Here is a 17707-nt window from a genome sequence, read left to right as displayed (position 1 = left end):
AAGTGGCTCACTATGCTTCAGATAAAGTCTGAGTACACATACTGGATCCTGTTTGAAAGCCTTTTGGGATATATCAATATAGAAGAGTGCTTATGGTGACTTTTTAACTGCCAAAGGATGGCAACATGTTCTTGACCAGATTGCATCATAAGGACCACTAAGCCATCTGACTGACACTGAAGGTCAACCAAGAGAGCATGTAATTCACTAACTCTGCATGCTGAAGCTAATGCTATCAACAAAAAGGTTTTGTATGAAAGGAACTTCAGTGAAGTGGTGCAATCAGAATCATTTAGCATTTCTGGCCCCTTCAATTTCTGTATAACCTTCAGAACTTAGATTGTTGGGGGAGGCAAAAGCCCATATTTCCTACAAACACAGAGAAGAAGCATCAATGAACCAAGCCTCAGGATCTGTTACCCGTGAAATGAAGGTGGGCTGGTTATGATTCCATTTGGTTGCCAAAAGATCTATCATCAAATGCCCCTATAACTGATAAATCTGATGAAAGATGAATTGAGGGACCATTCTGTATTGAGAATCTGTCCTTGACAGAGAACTGGCCAAGACAATGAGTCTGCCAGAATATGTCTGATCTGGATCTTGATATTGCATTGCACACATTAACAAAATTTCTAGACCATAATACTGCGTTCCTGAGTTAGGGTGATTAGGTATCACCCTGTTTGATGAGATACATGACTACCACTGAGTTGTCTGACATGATGAGCACGACCTTGTCCTGAAGACAGTCACTACAAAATTTAAATGTTTTTATGATAGCTTTCATCTCCAAGAGACTGACATAGAGACCACTGGTCCAGGAATGATAGTGTTGCTCATTATACTGATCCAGTGGCAATGAAAATGGATGCCATTGTGAGAGCTAGGCAGATGACATACATATAGGTGACCCATTGGGATAAGATCTGCTGCTAACTAAATACTCTGAAGAATGGCAGAAACTCACTGGCTGTTATCCATTCCTTGATGGAAATAGACTCTGCAAGATCGAAGATTTGAACCACCCAAAGGTGGTGGTTGTAATTGTTGTTAGTGGGTTTAATACCATTTTTCATCACAAGATACATGGGAGTCAGTATAAATTGTGGAGGAAGAACCCGGGAAAACCCCAGAAAGAACCACCGACCCACGAGAGGCTACCAGAAAGCTTTCTCACATACGCATATTGGCTGAGCCTGAGACTCAAACCCATGCAGACAGAGATGAGATGACAGTGATCCATAACAGCGAGCACTTTCGACCACTCATCTACGTGGCACTCCACCCCAAAGGTGGGGAAGTCATACCAAGTTCAGGTGGGTGAGAAATTCCATACACAGATGGATGAACTGCTGAGATAAGGGTCAGATGTTTCCAAATTGATTGGAAAACCTAGATGACATAAAAGGGAAATATAATGGTTCTTTACATTGACTAGAATAGAACTTACCTTTGTTTTTGGAGAACATCATCTAAATATAGTGCCATGAAGGTTGATGCTCTCATACTGAAAAGGGGAGATGATGGAGTTGAGTAGTTTTATAAAAGCCCAAAGGACTGATGTTTAAGCCAAAAGGAAGAGTGTGAAACTGATAACAAGTCCCTTGGTACATGAACTATAGGAATTTCTGAGGGATGAATGGATGGGAGCTTGGAAATATGTCATATTGAAACTAACTGCAAATTTCTATTGTCAGATGGAGAGGAAGACTGATATGGCCTACTGGGTAGTTGCCTGCAGGCAGTCAGACACATGAGTAAACAGTGAGAGTGGAGGCTTGTGGGTAATGAAACTTGGTTTCCTACCCCCATTAAGATGTCTGCTTCTGAGACTGATTAGCAGTTTTTCTCTGTTCATTGGGCTGGGATCGTGCCTGTTTCACAGGTTGAAAAGTGAACAATCCCACAGCCCTTGTCTTTTGCAATCCACTTTTTGAAGCAGATTAGGAGATGATTTATGGTATGATTATTGTGTAGAGACATGACAGCACTGTTCTTGGGATGCCTATCTCCATACTTCCTCTATCTTACCACCAAACAGTAGAGTGGTTCACAGGGTCAGTGCATGATGAGGCTTGAGCAAGGAAAAGCATAAAGATGCATCTCATTGAACAAGATCCATGTTAGCAGAAGTTGTTGATGTATTTGCTATTGCATGGTGGACTGCCCAGTTAATCAACTTGAATATTCTAGTCATAGCCTTTCTAGCACGGTCATTGCCAGCTGGAAAATTACCAGCAATGCCAAATCCAACAATGAAGACATGGCCACAATGTTGCAAAGGATCTTCAAAATGGCATGCATGACTACTTTATCTGTCTTACAAAAAATAGGTGAAGTCATATTGACTGCCACAAAACTTTTTTCTAACGCTGGGAGATCTCTAGACATGGCATTAGAATCAGTTCTATAACAGTAAGATATAAAGGATCCTGGAAATCTAATTCTCAGAAGAAAAGGCTTTCAAATTGCTCAAATCACTGATCTTGGCAGAAAGATTCTCAGCAACATTCTTTATATTTCCTGACTGCAGTAGACAATGAAAGGAGAGATTAAATATAGATATGGCTAGCTCATTGTAGATATCAACAGTGGCCTTGACACTTTATGCCAGTGTAGAAGAGGGTGTTGTGAACATTCTGAGTTTGACAACACCCAGTATATATTTCCTCCACAGCTGCTTTAAAACTATACACAGTACTCTCCATGGTGGGATCTGAGTGTGAGCCATCATCAGGTTTATTCCTACACTCAGTGTGTGGTTCATTGATCAGGTGTGTTTTGGTATACCATGGAAGCTATACGGTCACTGAATGGTATGGACTGCAGGCCAGATGACTGGAAGACATGGTTGGTAACCAGTATGGCATCAAACAAAGGTGTCCCCGGATGGTAAGGCTTATTCAGTTCACTGATGTGCCCAGACTTACTGGATCTAAGGCCAAACTTGGACATGCAGCAGTTCTGTGCTGCCTAGAAATGGATGGAAATTTTTCCCCACATAGTGTTGAAACTCATGGCTTGAACAGAAGAAGACACAAGGATGGAAAAAAGTTGGCAAGAATATGAGTACTCTCAGGCTTTGATTTTTGCTGTTACTCTTTGTTTTTTTTTTAAACTTGTCCTTGGTACTGTTGACCATGCTGAACTTGTCCTTGGTACTGTTGACCATGCTGAACTTGTCCTTGGTACTGTTGACCATGTTGAAGTTGTCCTTAGTACTGTTGACCATGTTGAAGTTGTCCTTGGTACTGTTGACCATGTGAAATTGTCCTTGGTACTGTTGACCATGAAGTATTTGACCAATCAGAACATATGCTGCATGTAGCTGGTACAGGAAATGCATGGATCATGTGAATCCTCACTGGCCTTGAATTCTTCTTTTTTGTTGTACTTTGTACACTTACTTCCTCATCACAGTTATATTGTGAAGGAATAATGAGAGAAAATAATAACAGTAACAATGTTAACAGTGTAAGAGACACCTGTTGTGCTATGGGAGTTAAATAAATAACATATGTGAACAGGAACTATGCTATTACAATGTAGTCCTGAAAACCATGTGGACAGAAATGCAGAGATAAAGTCAATGTAATGAAAGAGATTTCACATAAATATGGCTGAAATTTAAAAAATAAAGTAAACCAATTGTGGAATAAGATGTAGTAAGTCTAAAAATAATGTAGTCCTCAAAAGATGAATGAATATAACACAAAATCCAACTGGTTTTTGGAAGGTAAAGTGAACTACATATATCCAGTTCACAGCACCGGTTTTAAACCAGTGTCAATTGTAAGCAGCAAGGGGAGGTAATGAGCAAGAGTTATTGCCCTTTGTATATATATATATATATATATATATATATATATATATATATATATATATATATTATATATATATATATATATATAGATATAGATAGATAGATAGATAGATGTGTGTGTGTACATGTGTGTGTGTGATTTAGATTTTTAACAAAGCTTTAAAAATTTCCTAGTCATATTGCTAAGATGTCTGCAGTGTGGCAGTTTAAAGTGATGTCTAGCACTGAGGCATCATGCTGTAGACATGTAGCATGATGTCCCACCCAGTCACATTATCCTGACACCAGGATGACCAGTCCTAACATTAACCTCTTAATGCTGAGCACCTAGCAAGGCAGCTGTTAGTACCAGTCTTTGGTATGACTCGGCTGGGGTTTGAACCCACGACCATCAACATCCAAAGCAATCAACAGAAGATGAATTATTGTCTTTTTGAGGGCTTGAATCAGGAAATAGTTGGGCTTATATTCCTAACAATAATGGGATTGGTTAGAATATTTGAAGAAATTCAAATGTACCTCTGAAAATCCATAAGTCACTGAATACATGATCTTTTCAAGAGTTTTTTAGTTAGCTACCTCTGACATTATTTGAAATTTTATTTCATGTAAAAGATAAATATACTTCAACATGAATGGAATATAACCTAACATTTGAGCTCACTGTACAGAATGTCAATGCATGGAAAGCTTTTTCTTGCTATTCTAACAATAACAGAAACTATTACATTCATTTTTGTGTGTGTGTGATTTGGATATTTAATGTAGCTTTTACAATTTTTCAGTCATATCGCTATGATGTCTGCAGTTTTGCAGTTTATAGTGATGTCTAGCACTGCGGTATCATGTCACAGACATGTAGCATCATATCCCACTGAGTCACATTATCCTGACACCAGGCTGACCAGTCCTAACACTGACCTCTTAATGCTGAGCGCCAAGCGAGGCTACTGTTATTACCATTTTTGTAAGTTTTAGATATGACTCGGCTGGGGATTGAACCCACGACCTCCCGCATATGAGGCAGACGCTAACCACTAAGCCACTGGTGCAGTAAATTCATTTATATTTGTAAATACCACATATACTTGCTTGTAAGTTAGGTCCAACTGCAAACAACACAGATCTTGATCTGTGATCACATATTACACTTCAGATCAGGGTCTGTGCAGTTTGGAGTTGGATCTCACTTTTTACAGGAGCATATACGGTACTACTGGAAACAAATTAGGTCATCAAGAGTTAGATAAGAAGGTAGAGTAATCTATACCCCTCCCCCTTGCAAAATATCTATTAGGAGACAATGATTTGTTGAAGAGTTTGTATATAGAAAGTTCAAATTTACATACTGGGAAGTGATAGAGTGTTTTTTTATTTAAAAAATACTTTAATGTAGTTTTAACAAGTTTAGCTGTATCACTACGATGTCTGCAGTGTGGCAGTTTAGAGTGATGTCAAGCACTGGGGTGTCATGCCATAGACATATAGCATCATGTCCCACCCAGTCAGATTATCCTGATACCAGGCCAACCCATCCTAACAGTAACCTATTAATGCTGAGCGCCAAGGATATCCTGCATCCGAGGCAGACATTCTAACCACTTAGGCCACTGATGTTGTTGTTGTTGTAGGGTTTAATGCATTTTTCAGCACATGATAGGCTATAAATGGCGGCCAGTAATAATGGTGGAGGAAGAACCTGCAAAAAACCCCAGGAAGAACCAATGACCCACGAGAAGCTACTGGCAAGCTTTCTCACATACCCATGTTGGCTGAATCCGAGACTAGAACCCATGCAGGCAGAGGTGAGATGGCAGTGATCTGTAATGGAGAGCATTTTAGACCACTCGGCCACTCAGGGCCCCCTTAGGCCACTGAAGTGATTGGAAGTGATAGATATCATATATCTGTATATACACTTGTTTAATATGGGTCAAATTCATTACAGTAACTTAGATTCTGGTGACATGGATGGGTCACAACGAAGTTATAACTGAGCATGCATATTTTTGTCAAATGCTTTCACTGAAGAATTCCAAAAAGCAAAGGACACATCTTAAACATAAATCTGATATAAAGTTTCATAGGAATATTTCTAAGAGTGATAGAATTGTATTCCTGAAATAAAACCAAGTATGATGGCTGGCTGGATGGACAGATAGACGGGAAAAACCTTAAAAGATAATGAAGTTAATGATTTCTCAATTAGTTTAGAAAAAACAAATTTGGTTTACTAAATATCATAAAATGAATGTATTGGTGAATGGAATCCATTTTTATAGCCACTGCTAATTTCATTGGGTTGGGGGATAGCACAGGATCAATGGAATGAGGTATCTTGCCTCCAAACTTTACGATTCTGCTGAAGGAGGTGGGATATGATATCACAGTATGTATTTTATACATATTTTGATAATTCCTAATTTCCTGGGAAAGTTAGATTTTTAAGCACAATTCCTAGCTCAATGTCTTTTTCATGTAATTGAAAAATTAATTTCTAGTGCCTCCAGAAATATGCATTTTTATAACAATCTTCTCAACTAAGAGCACACATCATAAAGCCACTGTGTTATATTTCTGCACCTGTCTGAAGTTTCAGAACAAACTCAACAACAGTACACTGAATTGCACATTATATGTCCACGCTGTATCTAACAGTATTCTGTAACATTTTTGTACAGAAACAATTTTTCTTCTTTCAGCCATGGCGATTTTCACATTTAACATATTTTACCACCAAACTGATGGGCTTCTACCAAGTACAAGTCATCAACAAAGTCTGGCTGTGGAAACCATTTTAATTCTTTAGCAGGTGCAGATGTGGAGAATTACTGATGCAGGAACTGTTTTGACTTACAGTGACCTGATCTCAGACAGGGTCATTCGCTACCAAGATGCATGTAATTCACAACATTTGATAACTGTGGATCACAGAAAAGTCGAGTTTTTATGCAGATAAATTTGTATTTTTAAAGTGTTAGTAACAATGACCTTTAACATTTTGACCCCTAAGCCTTTGTTTCCCCTATGGTTGCATGATTGGGAGTCAAAAAAAACTCTCTGTGTCAGAACTGGGGGTCAGATTAAGGAATAAAGAAACAATGGTGTCAAAACTAGGGGTCATTTTAAAAATGAGAGGGTCTGAAGCACAAGTAAAGGAATAAAGTGCCCTAAACAGAAAGGGATTTTCCTTGCCCCAAGTGGAAGTCATCTACAATCAAGACCAAGTGACTGATGGATGAAAAGGTTTGGTCACAATGCAATTAATGTATATTGAGTGGTGATAAAATATATTTGTACCATAACAAAGGAAATGACACATTTCTCTAAATCTTAATGCTCACACATGGGCTCTCATTTTCTCTTGATGATTGCCTATGAGATATGTCTAACTCCTTTTTTTCAACATTTAGAAGGACTTGTGATGATTTTTATCACTTGCAATATGCTTGGAAAGAAAACCAGAATGAGCTACAGGGCATACTTGGAAAGCTCTTCAAATTTCACTGTCTGACAGTAAAATTAAATCTTCATGTTCTACAAGCCTCTTCATGCCAGAATTTAAAAAAAAGAAAACATAAACCCTTTTCTCTAGTCAGCATTTTTTTTAAACACTCTAACTGTTCAGTAATTTAAAAGCATACATTTTGATAATAAGGTTTTGGTTGGAGTAAAGTTTCCAGAAAAAGTTATTTTCAGTCTAAACAAGGTGTTTCACTGAAAAAGCAAGACAATGATACCTATTTAAGATTTTCTCCACAACTGTCCTATAAAGTTTGGGAGTTTTCATATTTATGTTTAGACATAGTACTATTTTAAGAAAACTACAAGCACACACAGCCACTGAAGTAAAAAATATGCTACTTTCAAAGACTTCATCACCCGAATACTGTCGACAATGATGATGCCATTATTGCAGTTGTTACAGCTGCTACTGTCAATGTAATACATCTCTCACCATGCGCACTGAGGCAAATTAATCTGTCACAGTACAAAGTCTTCAAGTAAAAGAAAACTTTCAAATAGTTACTATCTTTAACAAGGATACGCAAGAATAAATCTTTTCAGAGTTTTGAAGTCTGCAATATCGGATGGTAGATAGATCTTGGCACCTGAGAAAATGTTCATTAAGCTCTGAAAAAGAGAAGAATACATAAGAAACTAAATAATTTACAAGAAGATTGGAAATTTAGTATAAATTTGATTCCATTTCAAATAGCTTATTTTTAATACTGTAAAATAATTCACAAGTAAATTATAATGGCATGATTAATCCTACCGCTATGAAAAATTTTGTCATAATGTGCATTGTGGGAATTAAATACACATTAACTGTGCCGATTATATGACCTTAAAAAAGACACCCTTTACCATTTCTTCTATTGTGATGTTATTGTAGGTCTTATTATTTCTATTTATGGTTGGTACAATATATGGATTTGCTAGCACTGAGTTGCCTTGCAAAATTATTCTGTAAATAATACATTAGAAAAGTGTGAAAACTTTATCCTTGCAACCTATTAAAAGACTTTCTAACTAAACAACAAAGTGTAATTCATGTCAGCATAATAATCCTGATCAATGATTCACTTCTGACCAAGATAAGTAACTATAAAATCAATTTGTCTCTCACTAATTTAGTTTCTTGATTTAAAGCATTCCAAAATCATGAAAGATATTACTGAAACAAACCTTTATTATTCTAAGGGTAATATTTTTGTTAATATCTATGCACAATGTGAATCTAGAAATGAACAGCACTTGAAGGAAGAAAAATTATTTTGTATAGACTTGTTTATATACCCATAACAGTGCGACCCCACTATAACGCGCCTCATGATTTGTTGTTGTTGTTTTGTTGTTGTTGTTCTAGGATTTAACACCATTTTTCAGCACAAGATAGGCTATACATGGCGGCCAGTATAACTGGTGAAGGAAGAACCCTGGAAAACCCAGGGAAGAACCACCGACCCACGAGAAGCTACCGGCAGGTTTTACCACGTACCAACGTTAGCCGAGCCTTGGACTCGAACCCACGCAGACAGAGGTGAGATGACAGTGATCCGTAACGGAGTGCTTTAGACCACTCGGCCACTCGGGGCCCCTACGCGCCTCATGATAATATGAATTCTGATAAAACGGGGTTGTGGTATGGCCCCCGAAATTTCATATATACATTTGCACTTGAAAATATACTTTTTTGTCAATGTAAGTGAAACAGTGTTAAAAAAAAAATTAATATCATTTTGGGGAAGAGATTGTGTATGAATTTGAATATAATAAGATTGTGACGTGGTTCCTGAAATTTTAAATACATGTATGCGTATTTTTCTCATAACCAGAAAAATATTTGTTTTTTGAAGTAGGAGAAATAGTGTGTAAAATATTTAATATCATTTGGGGGAAGAGTTCGCATATAAATTTGAATATCATATGATTGTGGCATGACTTCTGAAATTGAACAATTTTTTTTTACCAGATTTTTGAAGTGTTATGCCAAAATAAACATTATCGGAAATTTTACTTATTACTGATCCATGAGAAAAGCCAGTAAGTTGTTGTTATAGTGTTTTATGCCATTTTCAGCACATGATAGACTATACATGGTGGCCAGTATTAATGGTGGAGGAAGAACCCGAGAAACTCCCCAGAAACAACCACCAACCCATGAGAAGCTACTGGCAAGCTTTTTCACATACCCACATTGGCCGAATCTTAGACTTGAACCCATGCAGACAGGGGAGATGGCAGTGATCCGTAATGGAGAGTGCTTTAGACCACTCGGCCACTCAGTGCCCCCCAGTAAGTCAGCTTTGTGATTGTCTTCAATTAATTCTGTATACAATCATTGCTCAAACAATAGCCAACATGTGTTTCTTCTTTAGCTGCATATACAACCAAGCAGCAGACAATGCTGTGGTTGATAAAAGATTCTCACAATTTAAAAAAACATCAAAAAACGAAAGCTACCAAATGTTTGCTGGGCTTGGCGGTGTTATTAGACGCAATCACTTGACCAGTAAATAATGAATACTTTATTAGCTGGCAACTGAAAGGGTATGAAGTTGTACATGCATTCAGCTTAAAAATCTTTATAAAAGTATTTTGTACATGTTTCTTTCGATATTCACAAAATCTGAAGTAAAAGTTATATGCATACTGAAAGTATGTGTTGTTTGTTAATTATGAATAGGCGTACAAGTGTTAATTATTGGGAATTTAGAATGGATAAAAGTACATGGAAAAGTATATGAGAAAATTTTAGCAGTATGAGATTTGTACAGACACCGTTCATAGATCCTGGAAAGTAATGAACCATACATGTGCTTTGTCTTTCTTAACCTAATTTTGCTGGTAATTTTTTCCATTGAATTCAGACACATTATGATCTGTGACAAAATTATTGAATAGTTTAGATATGAATGCAATTTTTGCAATGGAATTACATATATTATGGATTAACTGCAAGCCCCGACAGGTACAATATCAGACGGCAAAAGAACACTGTTGGTACTCTGTTCATGCTATATATCAGATGTTGAATTCAGACAAAATGATCTGATAAAATTATTGAATATTTTAAACCTAGGTGCAATTTTTCAATGGAATTACATGCATTATGGATGAATTGCATGCTACAATGGCACAATAGTAAACGGTGTTGATACCCTATTCATGATAAACATTAGACATGAATAAACGTATATGTGCCAATGCATCATTCTCTGAAAAAAACTAAAACCCCGCATTAAAATGACCCTACTATTAACACAATCCAATTTCTTTTACCCCAATTATCGTGTTATAATGGGGTTCCACTGTACCAAGATCTTTTTTGTCAAGATTACATCCCAATCCTTTCAAAATTTCAAAAAGACCCTATACAAACACAAACAAAAGATTACTTCCATATGTCAGTGGATAATGATTTTTGTAACTACAATTTTGTAACCACAATTTTATGCAAAACAGACATCACACTTCATCAGTATGAAAATGCAAACTTTACAGAAAGTCACAAGGTACAATCGATTTTGCTTAACACATGAGAAGTGCATGTACCAGAGTACAGTGAAAAGTCTATAGACATTTTAAAATATGTACTGTATATACTCACTTATAGGTCGAATCAAACTGCAAACACAGATCTTGATCTGTCCTAGCATAAGGTGCCTTCGGAGGGTGGGTATATGTTGTTTGTTCTACTGATTACTCAAAACAAACTGCACAGACAGAGATCAGATGGCACATTATGTAATGCAAAATCTGGGTCTGCAGTTTGCACTTGGACTTGTAAGTGAGTATACATAGAATATTCATGGTAATTAAGATTCTAGACGCTGATATTTGCTAATTTATGACCATTAAAAAATGAAATTTGAAACATTTAATCATTTTCATTCCTGTTTTTCTCAATGTTCTCATACCAGTACATGTCACTCTATATGTTTAATGCAGCTGGTATCAGTAAAGGGAAGAGACAAATGACATTTATTTAGTAAAAAGGAGGTAAATGTAAAACAAGCTAATGACAATGAAATAAAATATAAGAAAACATCAAAGGTGATAAGGCTTTATCAATATTAGTCACAAAAAATCCTTAATGATTTTGCTCTTGATGGATTGTTGCAAAATAATTTTTATATTGTGGTGTTTCATGAAGTGTACAACATGCAACCTGGTAAATTTCAAGAAGGGTTAAATAAAGAGAGGTATGTGTATGATTTGGATTTTTAATGTAGCTTTAACAATTTTTCAGTCATACCGCTAAGATGTCTGCAGTGTGGCAGTTTATGGTAATCTCTAGCACTAGGGCATCATGATACAGACATATAGCATGATGTCCCACCCAGTCACATTATCCTGACACCAGGCTGACTAGTCCTAGCACTAACCTCTTAATGCTGAGCGACTAGCGATAGAGCTGTTAGTACCATTTTTATAAGTCTTTGTTACAACTCTTCTGTGGATCAAACACATCCAAAGTGGACGTTCTAACCATAGGCCATCAGAGCAGTCCAATGAAGAGGTAATATTATCAATCTGCAGGAATTTACCACTAAATAAAATGAGAAAACCTTTTCTTATTTTATAAAATATATTTGGAAGCATTTCAAAGTTCTCTTATGGTCACCTGTGAACATTTTTAAATGTGTAATAAAGTAACATGTGACTTCCCTGCCATATTTTTAATCTTTAAAAATCTTTATCACACTGAAAATAATTTCATGTTATCTTCAAGGTTTATAAGGCTGTTTTTTATTTCAAGGACTTTCAATGAATTTTCAAGGACTTCTTAAAAGTTTTCAGGGAGTATTTTTTCTTACAGAAAGTAACTTTTCTCCATAGGCTACTTTGTTTATCAATGCATAAATAGGTACAGTGGAATAAGAAACAACATGTAACATGCGACTTCATCGGGTAACTACTGGTGTCATTTCTATTGATCCACCAAATTTTATCCCATTATTAATCACCATTTTTTGGGAAAATAACTGAAAAAGTAAAATATTTTATTTGGTATAAACTGTTTACATTCCCTCGGATATATTCAAGCTTTTGGGTACACAATTCAAGGAGTTTTGATGGCAAGGATTTTTCAAAGGCTGTACAAACCATGATTTTCAGTTAAATTACTGGTGAGAGAGAAGAAAATATGTATTTCAAATTAATTATCATTGTATATAAAATCACTGTAGAATGCCTGCTGCATCGGTTCACTCATCATGGTATTTACCAATTTGGATGTCGCCAAACAGTATGGTTAATAACAACAATATATGCAGCATTACAACAACAATGATAAAAGCTAGAAAAAATAACACTGGTCTAATTTTGAAACCTCATCTGTGGATGAGATCAAGTTTGTATGTGGTGAACTACTTCTCTCAGCTATTAGCTTCTGTTACTTAACACCATTTACTAACAGAAGACCTGTTATCCTAACATGAACACTAGCCTGGATAAATACAATACCTTATCTGCCTGAGATTTGGAATCTGGTGAACTGAACAAAGATTTTGGTGGATGACTGTAGCTTTCAAGGTGAGTTGGATTTGTCTGATAACAGTCAGCGCCATATTTACAGGCTGGCTTGGCCTTGCAAAAATAGAGATCTAAATTAAATATAGCCAACTTGTGTTTACTAGATAGTTTTTACATGCATAGTAATAAAACCCAATCTTGTGAAAACATTTAAAATGACAATGATGCCCTCTGTGTGGAATAACCATCTGCCTAATACATCTGGTGATGACCATTTTAAGAACTCATGGTTTCTGATGTAATTTTTGTAAAAACCATAAATTATTTAGCAGTGTTACATGTAATCCAATGTCTTTTGTACAAAATATCGGCTATATTTTAATCTCTCTCTGTTTGTCTACATGTCATGCATGCTGTCTTTCAGTCAGTGCATTTGATGTTTAGCCAAGTATGGAGACCAGCTTTCTATAAAGAAAACATTTGGCTACCCCTAAAGTGATCATTATATACACATCTGACTCAAGCATCATTTCCATGGAATTTTTATACTTTTATAAGAGTTATTAAATAATATCAACATCCAAAGCATAAGGATATTAAATTTAAACAGTGAACAAAGAAACCTTTTATTCTGGTCATAGTTTGTTCTCTTCCAACATATCCTTCTATTCACATTTAAATGCAATTTATTGTTATTGGAATAAAACTGGTAATAGTGATGATTTTAAACTATCCGACTCAAATTAACTTTTCCAATTATAAATTGCTTACATTTAGAAACATAAGACCCATGATTGTGCTCAATTCAGAAGAAAAAAAACCTGTTACACTTCAAGGGTACAAATGTATCATCATTAATTCAAGTATGTTACACTTCAAGGGTACAAATGTATCATCATTAATTCAAGTATGTTACACTTCAAGGGTACAAATGTATCATCATTAATTCAAGTATGTTACACTTCAAGGGTACAAATGTATCATCATTAATTCAAGTATGTTACACTTCAAGGGTACAAATGTATCATCATTAATTCAAGTATGTCATATGAAAAATACCTTCTTCCCTGGTAATATATCATCATCATCAAGTGCGGATCCTGGTCTCTTGACTCCCATTTTGACAGGTGTACTACTTGCAGATGTATTTTTCCCAATTGCTTTAAAAGGTGCCCTGTCTTCAACAGCTTGCTCTTCCTCAGTTGCAGACATATCTTCCTCATCCTCTTCCTTGTTGGCCAACATATCTTTCAATGGGGTGTCTGGAGCACTTGCAGAATTATTGTAATCTTCATCGCTGTCACTACCTGATGATTTTTTGCTGCCTTTTCGCTTTGGAGACTTTCCTTTCCCTTTCAATGTGAAATCAGCAGTTTCCTTGGATTTCTTAAACAGTTCCTGTAAGTGCAAGATAAGAATAGATTTTGCTTCAACAAGCCATTCTATAGTGGATACTGCATTTTTCCATAGTTCAATAATACACACCTGCATGAGATCATACAAATGATGCTTGATCTTAATACATAAGTATATTAACATGACCACTACAGTGACCTATGTGAGTAGAGTGTCTACCTTGGCTGCAGAAGGTCATGAGTTTGAACCCCAACCAAGTCATACCAAGGACTTATAAAAATGGTATTGACAGCTGCCTCACTAGATGTTCAGCATTAAGATGTTAGTGTTAGGACTGGTCAGCCTGTCATCAGGATAATATGACTGGGTGGGACATGATGCTACATGTCTGTGGCAGGATGCTCCATTGCTAGACACCACTATAAACTGACAAGTTACAAACATTGTAACGATATGACTAAAAAATTGTTCAAAGTTACGTTAAAACTCCAAATCACACACAAAGTAAATTACCTTAAACATGATCACTATGCAAATGAGCCATATCAGCATGAAATCAATAGGAAAATTGCAAGTATAATATTCATATATTAAGACAAGAAACAAACAAAACTACAGCACAGATGAAATTTTACCTGGTTCTAGCAAATCAGCTTTGTTAGTCACATGACAACCCAAATTTTACAAGCTACAGGTGATGCTCAATTTACAACAATTCTACTGCACACTTTCATTGCATCACCATTATCACAAAGAAATAATGTTCAATTTGCACTGCGGTTTTATTTTTATGCCACTGCTGGCACCATGTGCTATGACTTGCACACATCTCCTGTACATGCACTTACATTACTTCTGACTTATGATATACCCTCAGGAATGCAAACTGAGTATCACTTCCACATGTTCATGACATCAGACATCCAATAATCATGTGATACCAACAAACATCCCCTTTCCTATGCTGCTGCACAAATAATTTGAAAATATTAAATAAAAACTTCCCATAAAAATATCATATTGATACACAACTGTCAACATATTTATTCTATTTCATGCAGGTTTGGCTTTATGCTGAGTCATTCAAGCTTGCTAGGCCCAGTAGTATGTGTCTACCCTCTCCTAACACCATGCGGTGTCAGGAAATTCTAAGTTGTTGACAGGCAATGGGCACTGAACCCACGTCCAAACATAAATATCATAATATATAAAATGTTGTGGTGAGGAAACTCGTACTAGTGAAAACTAGTAAATTTCTCAATAAGCTATTCCTTTTGGCTAAAAAAGAAAATGGATGTTATATTCTAGCTTAAAATTGGAAGACAAATTGACTCCCATGTTTGCTTACTTTCAATAATGATGGAAGATTGGGAATGGTGACTGAAACTTTACAATCAATCACTTGGTTGCTGCCTTTTTAAACAAATAATAAATATCAATTAATAAGTTAAAAATTGACATCATTAATGATAAACAATCAACCTTGACTGTCATAGATGTTCATGAGGTATTATGAATAAAGCCCATGACATAATATTAATCAAGTTCAACCAATCTAACTGCAAAAGCCCATGACATAACATTAATTAATTTCAACCAGTCTAACTGCAAAAACCCATGACATAATATTAATCAAGTTCAACCAGTCTAACTGAAAAAGCACATGACATAACATTAACTAATTTCAACCAGTCTAACTGCAAAAGCCCATGACATAATATTAATGAAGTTCAACCAGTCTAACTGCAAAAGCCCATGACAAGACAAGATGGCTGCTATCTCTTAACCAGCTTGAAGCAGCTGTTCCATTTTTTAGTGCCGTTTTCATGATATTTGTGCTTGTTGCCTGTTTTCATCTCTGTTATTGTGTTCATTATGTATTGACTGTTAAATTCGTATGTGTTTCTTCATCTCCTTGTTTTGGAAACGAGAACAATTAGACTTTTTCTCAGCTGTCTTGATCCACTGTTTTTGAACAAACTGCCATCATGTGATACTCGCCAATCAACCTGTTTATGCTATGATGGACCCTCATTAATTGCTTTAAATGATCACTCCTTGGCTCTCCACGCTACATTGTGCTCTAGACTAAACGAACTGGGACTACATTCATCATTACCTAAAGGTAAACAGAAGCGAAAAAAGAAATGTTGTTTCAAAGCTGACCGGCGTAAAACAGGAAGAAGAATCACAGTTACCTCCCTTATTTCGGCTCAACAATTTTAAAAAAATTTGACCGTTAATTTAGATAACCTAATTCAAATCCCTATTAATTCGTCAACCTTTTAGTCAACTATCCAAGAAATACCTCTACGCATTGCATTATTCAATGCCCAGTCAGTAGGACCACCGGAAAAGTGCACAGAAATAGTTAATTTTATCAACGACCAAAATGTTGACATATTTTTCCTGACAGAAACATGGCTAAAAACATCAGGCGATGAACCCAAGTGTGCGGATCTAACACCCACTGGTTACTCCATCAAGTCGTTCCCCCGTATTTCTTGCGGAGGTGGAATTGCTGTCATCACAAAGAACTCCATGATAAAACATCTTAACTTCACTACAACATTCAATTTCGACCACACATTGTTTGAACTAGTCCAAACCACACTCACAATGGAGCAAAGGTCAGTCCATTTTTTCTGCCTATACCGCCCTCCTCCTAGTAGAAAAAACAAGCTGGATGACTCTCATTTTTGGAGCAGTTTCCGAATCTCCTGGACTATGGAAATTCTATAGGTGGCAACCTGATTATTCTTGGAGATTTCAACTTTCACTTTGACTGTCCCAGAAACTCAAATACATCAAAACTCATAGATTCCATTAATGTTTTCAACCTCAGTCAGTTAACCAACCCACCTATAAACATGGTCACATTTTAGACTGGATTCTTCATAGACCTGATGATAACATTCTACGGTCCTCCCTGTTATCCCATGACCTTGCATCAGATCACCTCTGCATTATATGCCATCTTGATGTGTCAGTCCCTAACCCTCTACCTTTATCTGCTACTAAGAGAAACCTCCGTATGATAAAGAGAACCAAACTAATGCACGACATCCAAGCTAACCTAACAACTTGCTTACCTCCTACCGCAGAACAACTCTATAACTGTCTGCGTTCATTGCTTGACAAACATGCCCCAGCTACCAAGTGCAGAGTATCAATTTAAAAGTGTTCTCCATGGTATAGCAGTGTTATGGACCAGCTTCACACTGCTAAAAGAGAACGCCGTAAAGCTGAGAGGCTCTGGCTTTCCACCAGACTCACTATTCATAAGCAAATCTATGAAGTCGCTAAGAAGAATGTCACAAATATAGTCCATACAGTGAAATCAGCCCACTACACTACTAAGATCATGGAAAGTTCCAGCTGCAAAGAGCTCTTTGAGATTACTAACAGGCTAATGTCAAGGAACAAATCAAAAATCATGTGAACTTGATCCAATTCCAACATCACTGCTGCTTGAGTGTTTAGATCCAGTATTGCCTTCACTAACTGATGTTATTAATACCTCTCTCTGATCTGGGGAAT

General features: G+C 36.4%; 1 protein-coding gene across 1 annotated transcript in view; it reads right to left on the bottom strand.

The window, feature by feature from the left end:
- LOC149781262 (DNA ligase 3-like) overlaps positions 1–17707 on the bottom strand; it is a 116143-nt gene that overhangs the window by 12187 nt on the left and 86249 nt on the right. Inside the window, exons 18-20 of the mRNA XM_089935348.1 lie at positions 13871–14209; positions 12803–12925; positions 7875–7960 (exon numbers count right to left, since the gene is read on the bottom strand). Of these exons, the coding sequence (XP_089791474.1) occupies positions 7875–7960; positions 12803–12925; positions 13871–14209 (548 nt within the window). The remainder of the gene's footprint in view (positions 1–7874; positions 7961–12802; positions 12926–13870; positions 14210–17707) is intronic.

Source organism: Sinohyriopsis cumingii, chromosome 15 (assembly GCF_028554795.1).
Source record: "Sinohyriopsis cumingii isolate HCF-2022 chromosome 15, ASM2855479v2, whole genome shotgun sequence".
In the NCBI taxonomy this organism is placed as follows: domain Eukaryota; kingdom Metazoa; phylum Mollusca; class Bivalvia; order Unionida; family Unionidae; genus Sinohyriopsis; species Sinohyriopsis cumingii.
Note: the sequence above shows the minus strand (reverse complement) of the source record. Positions and strands in the feature narration are given on the sequence as shown.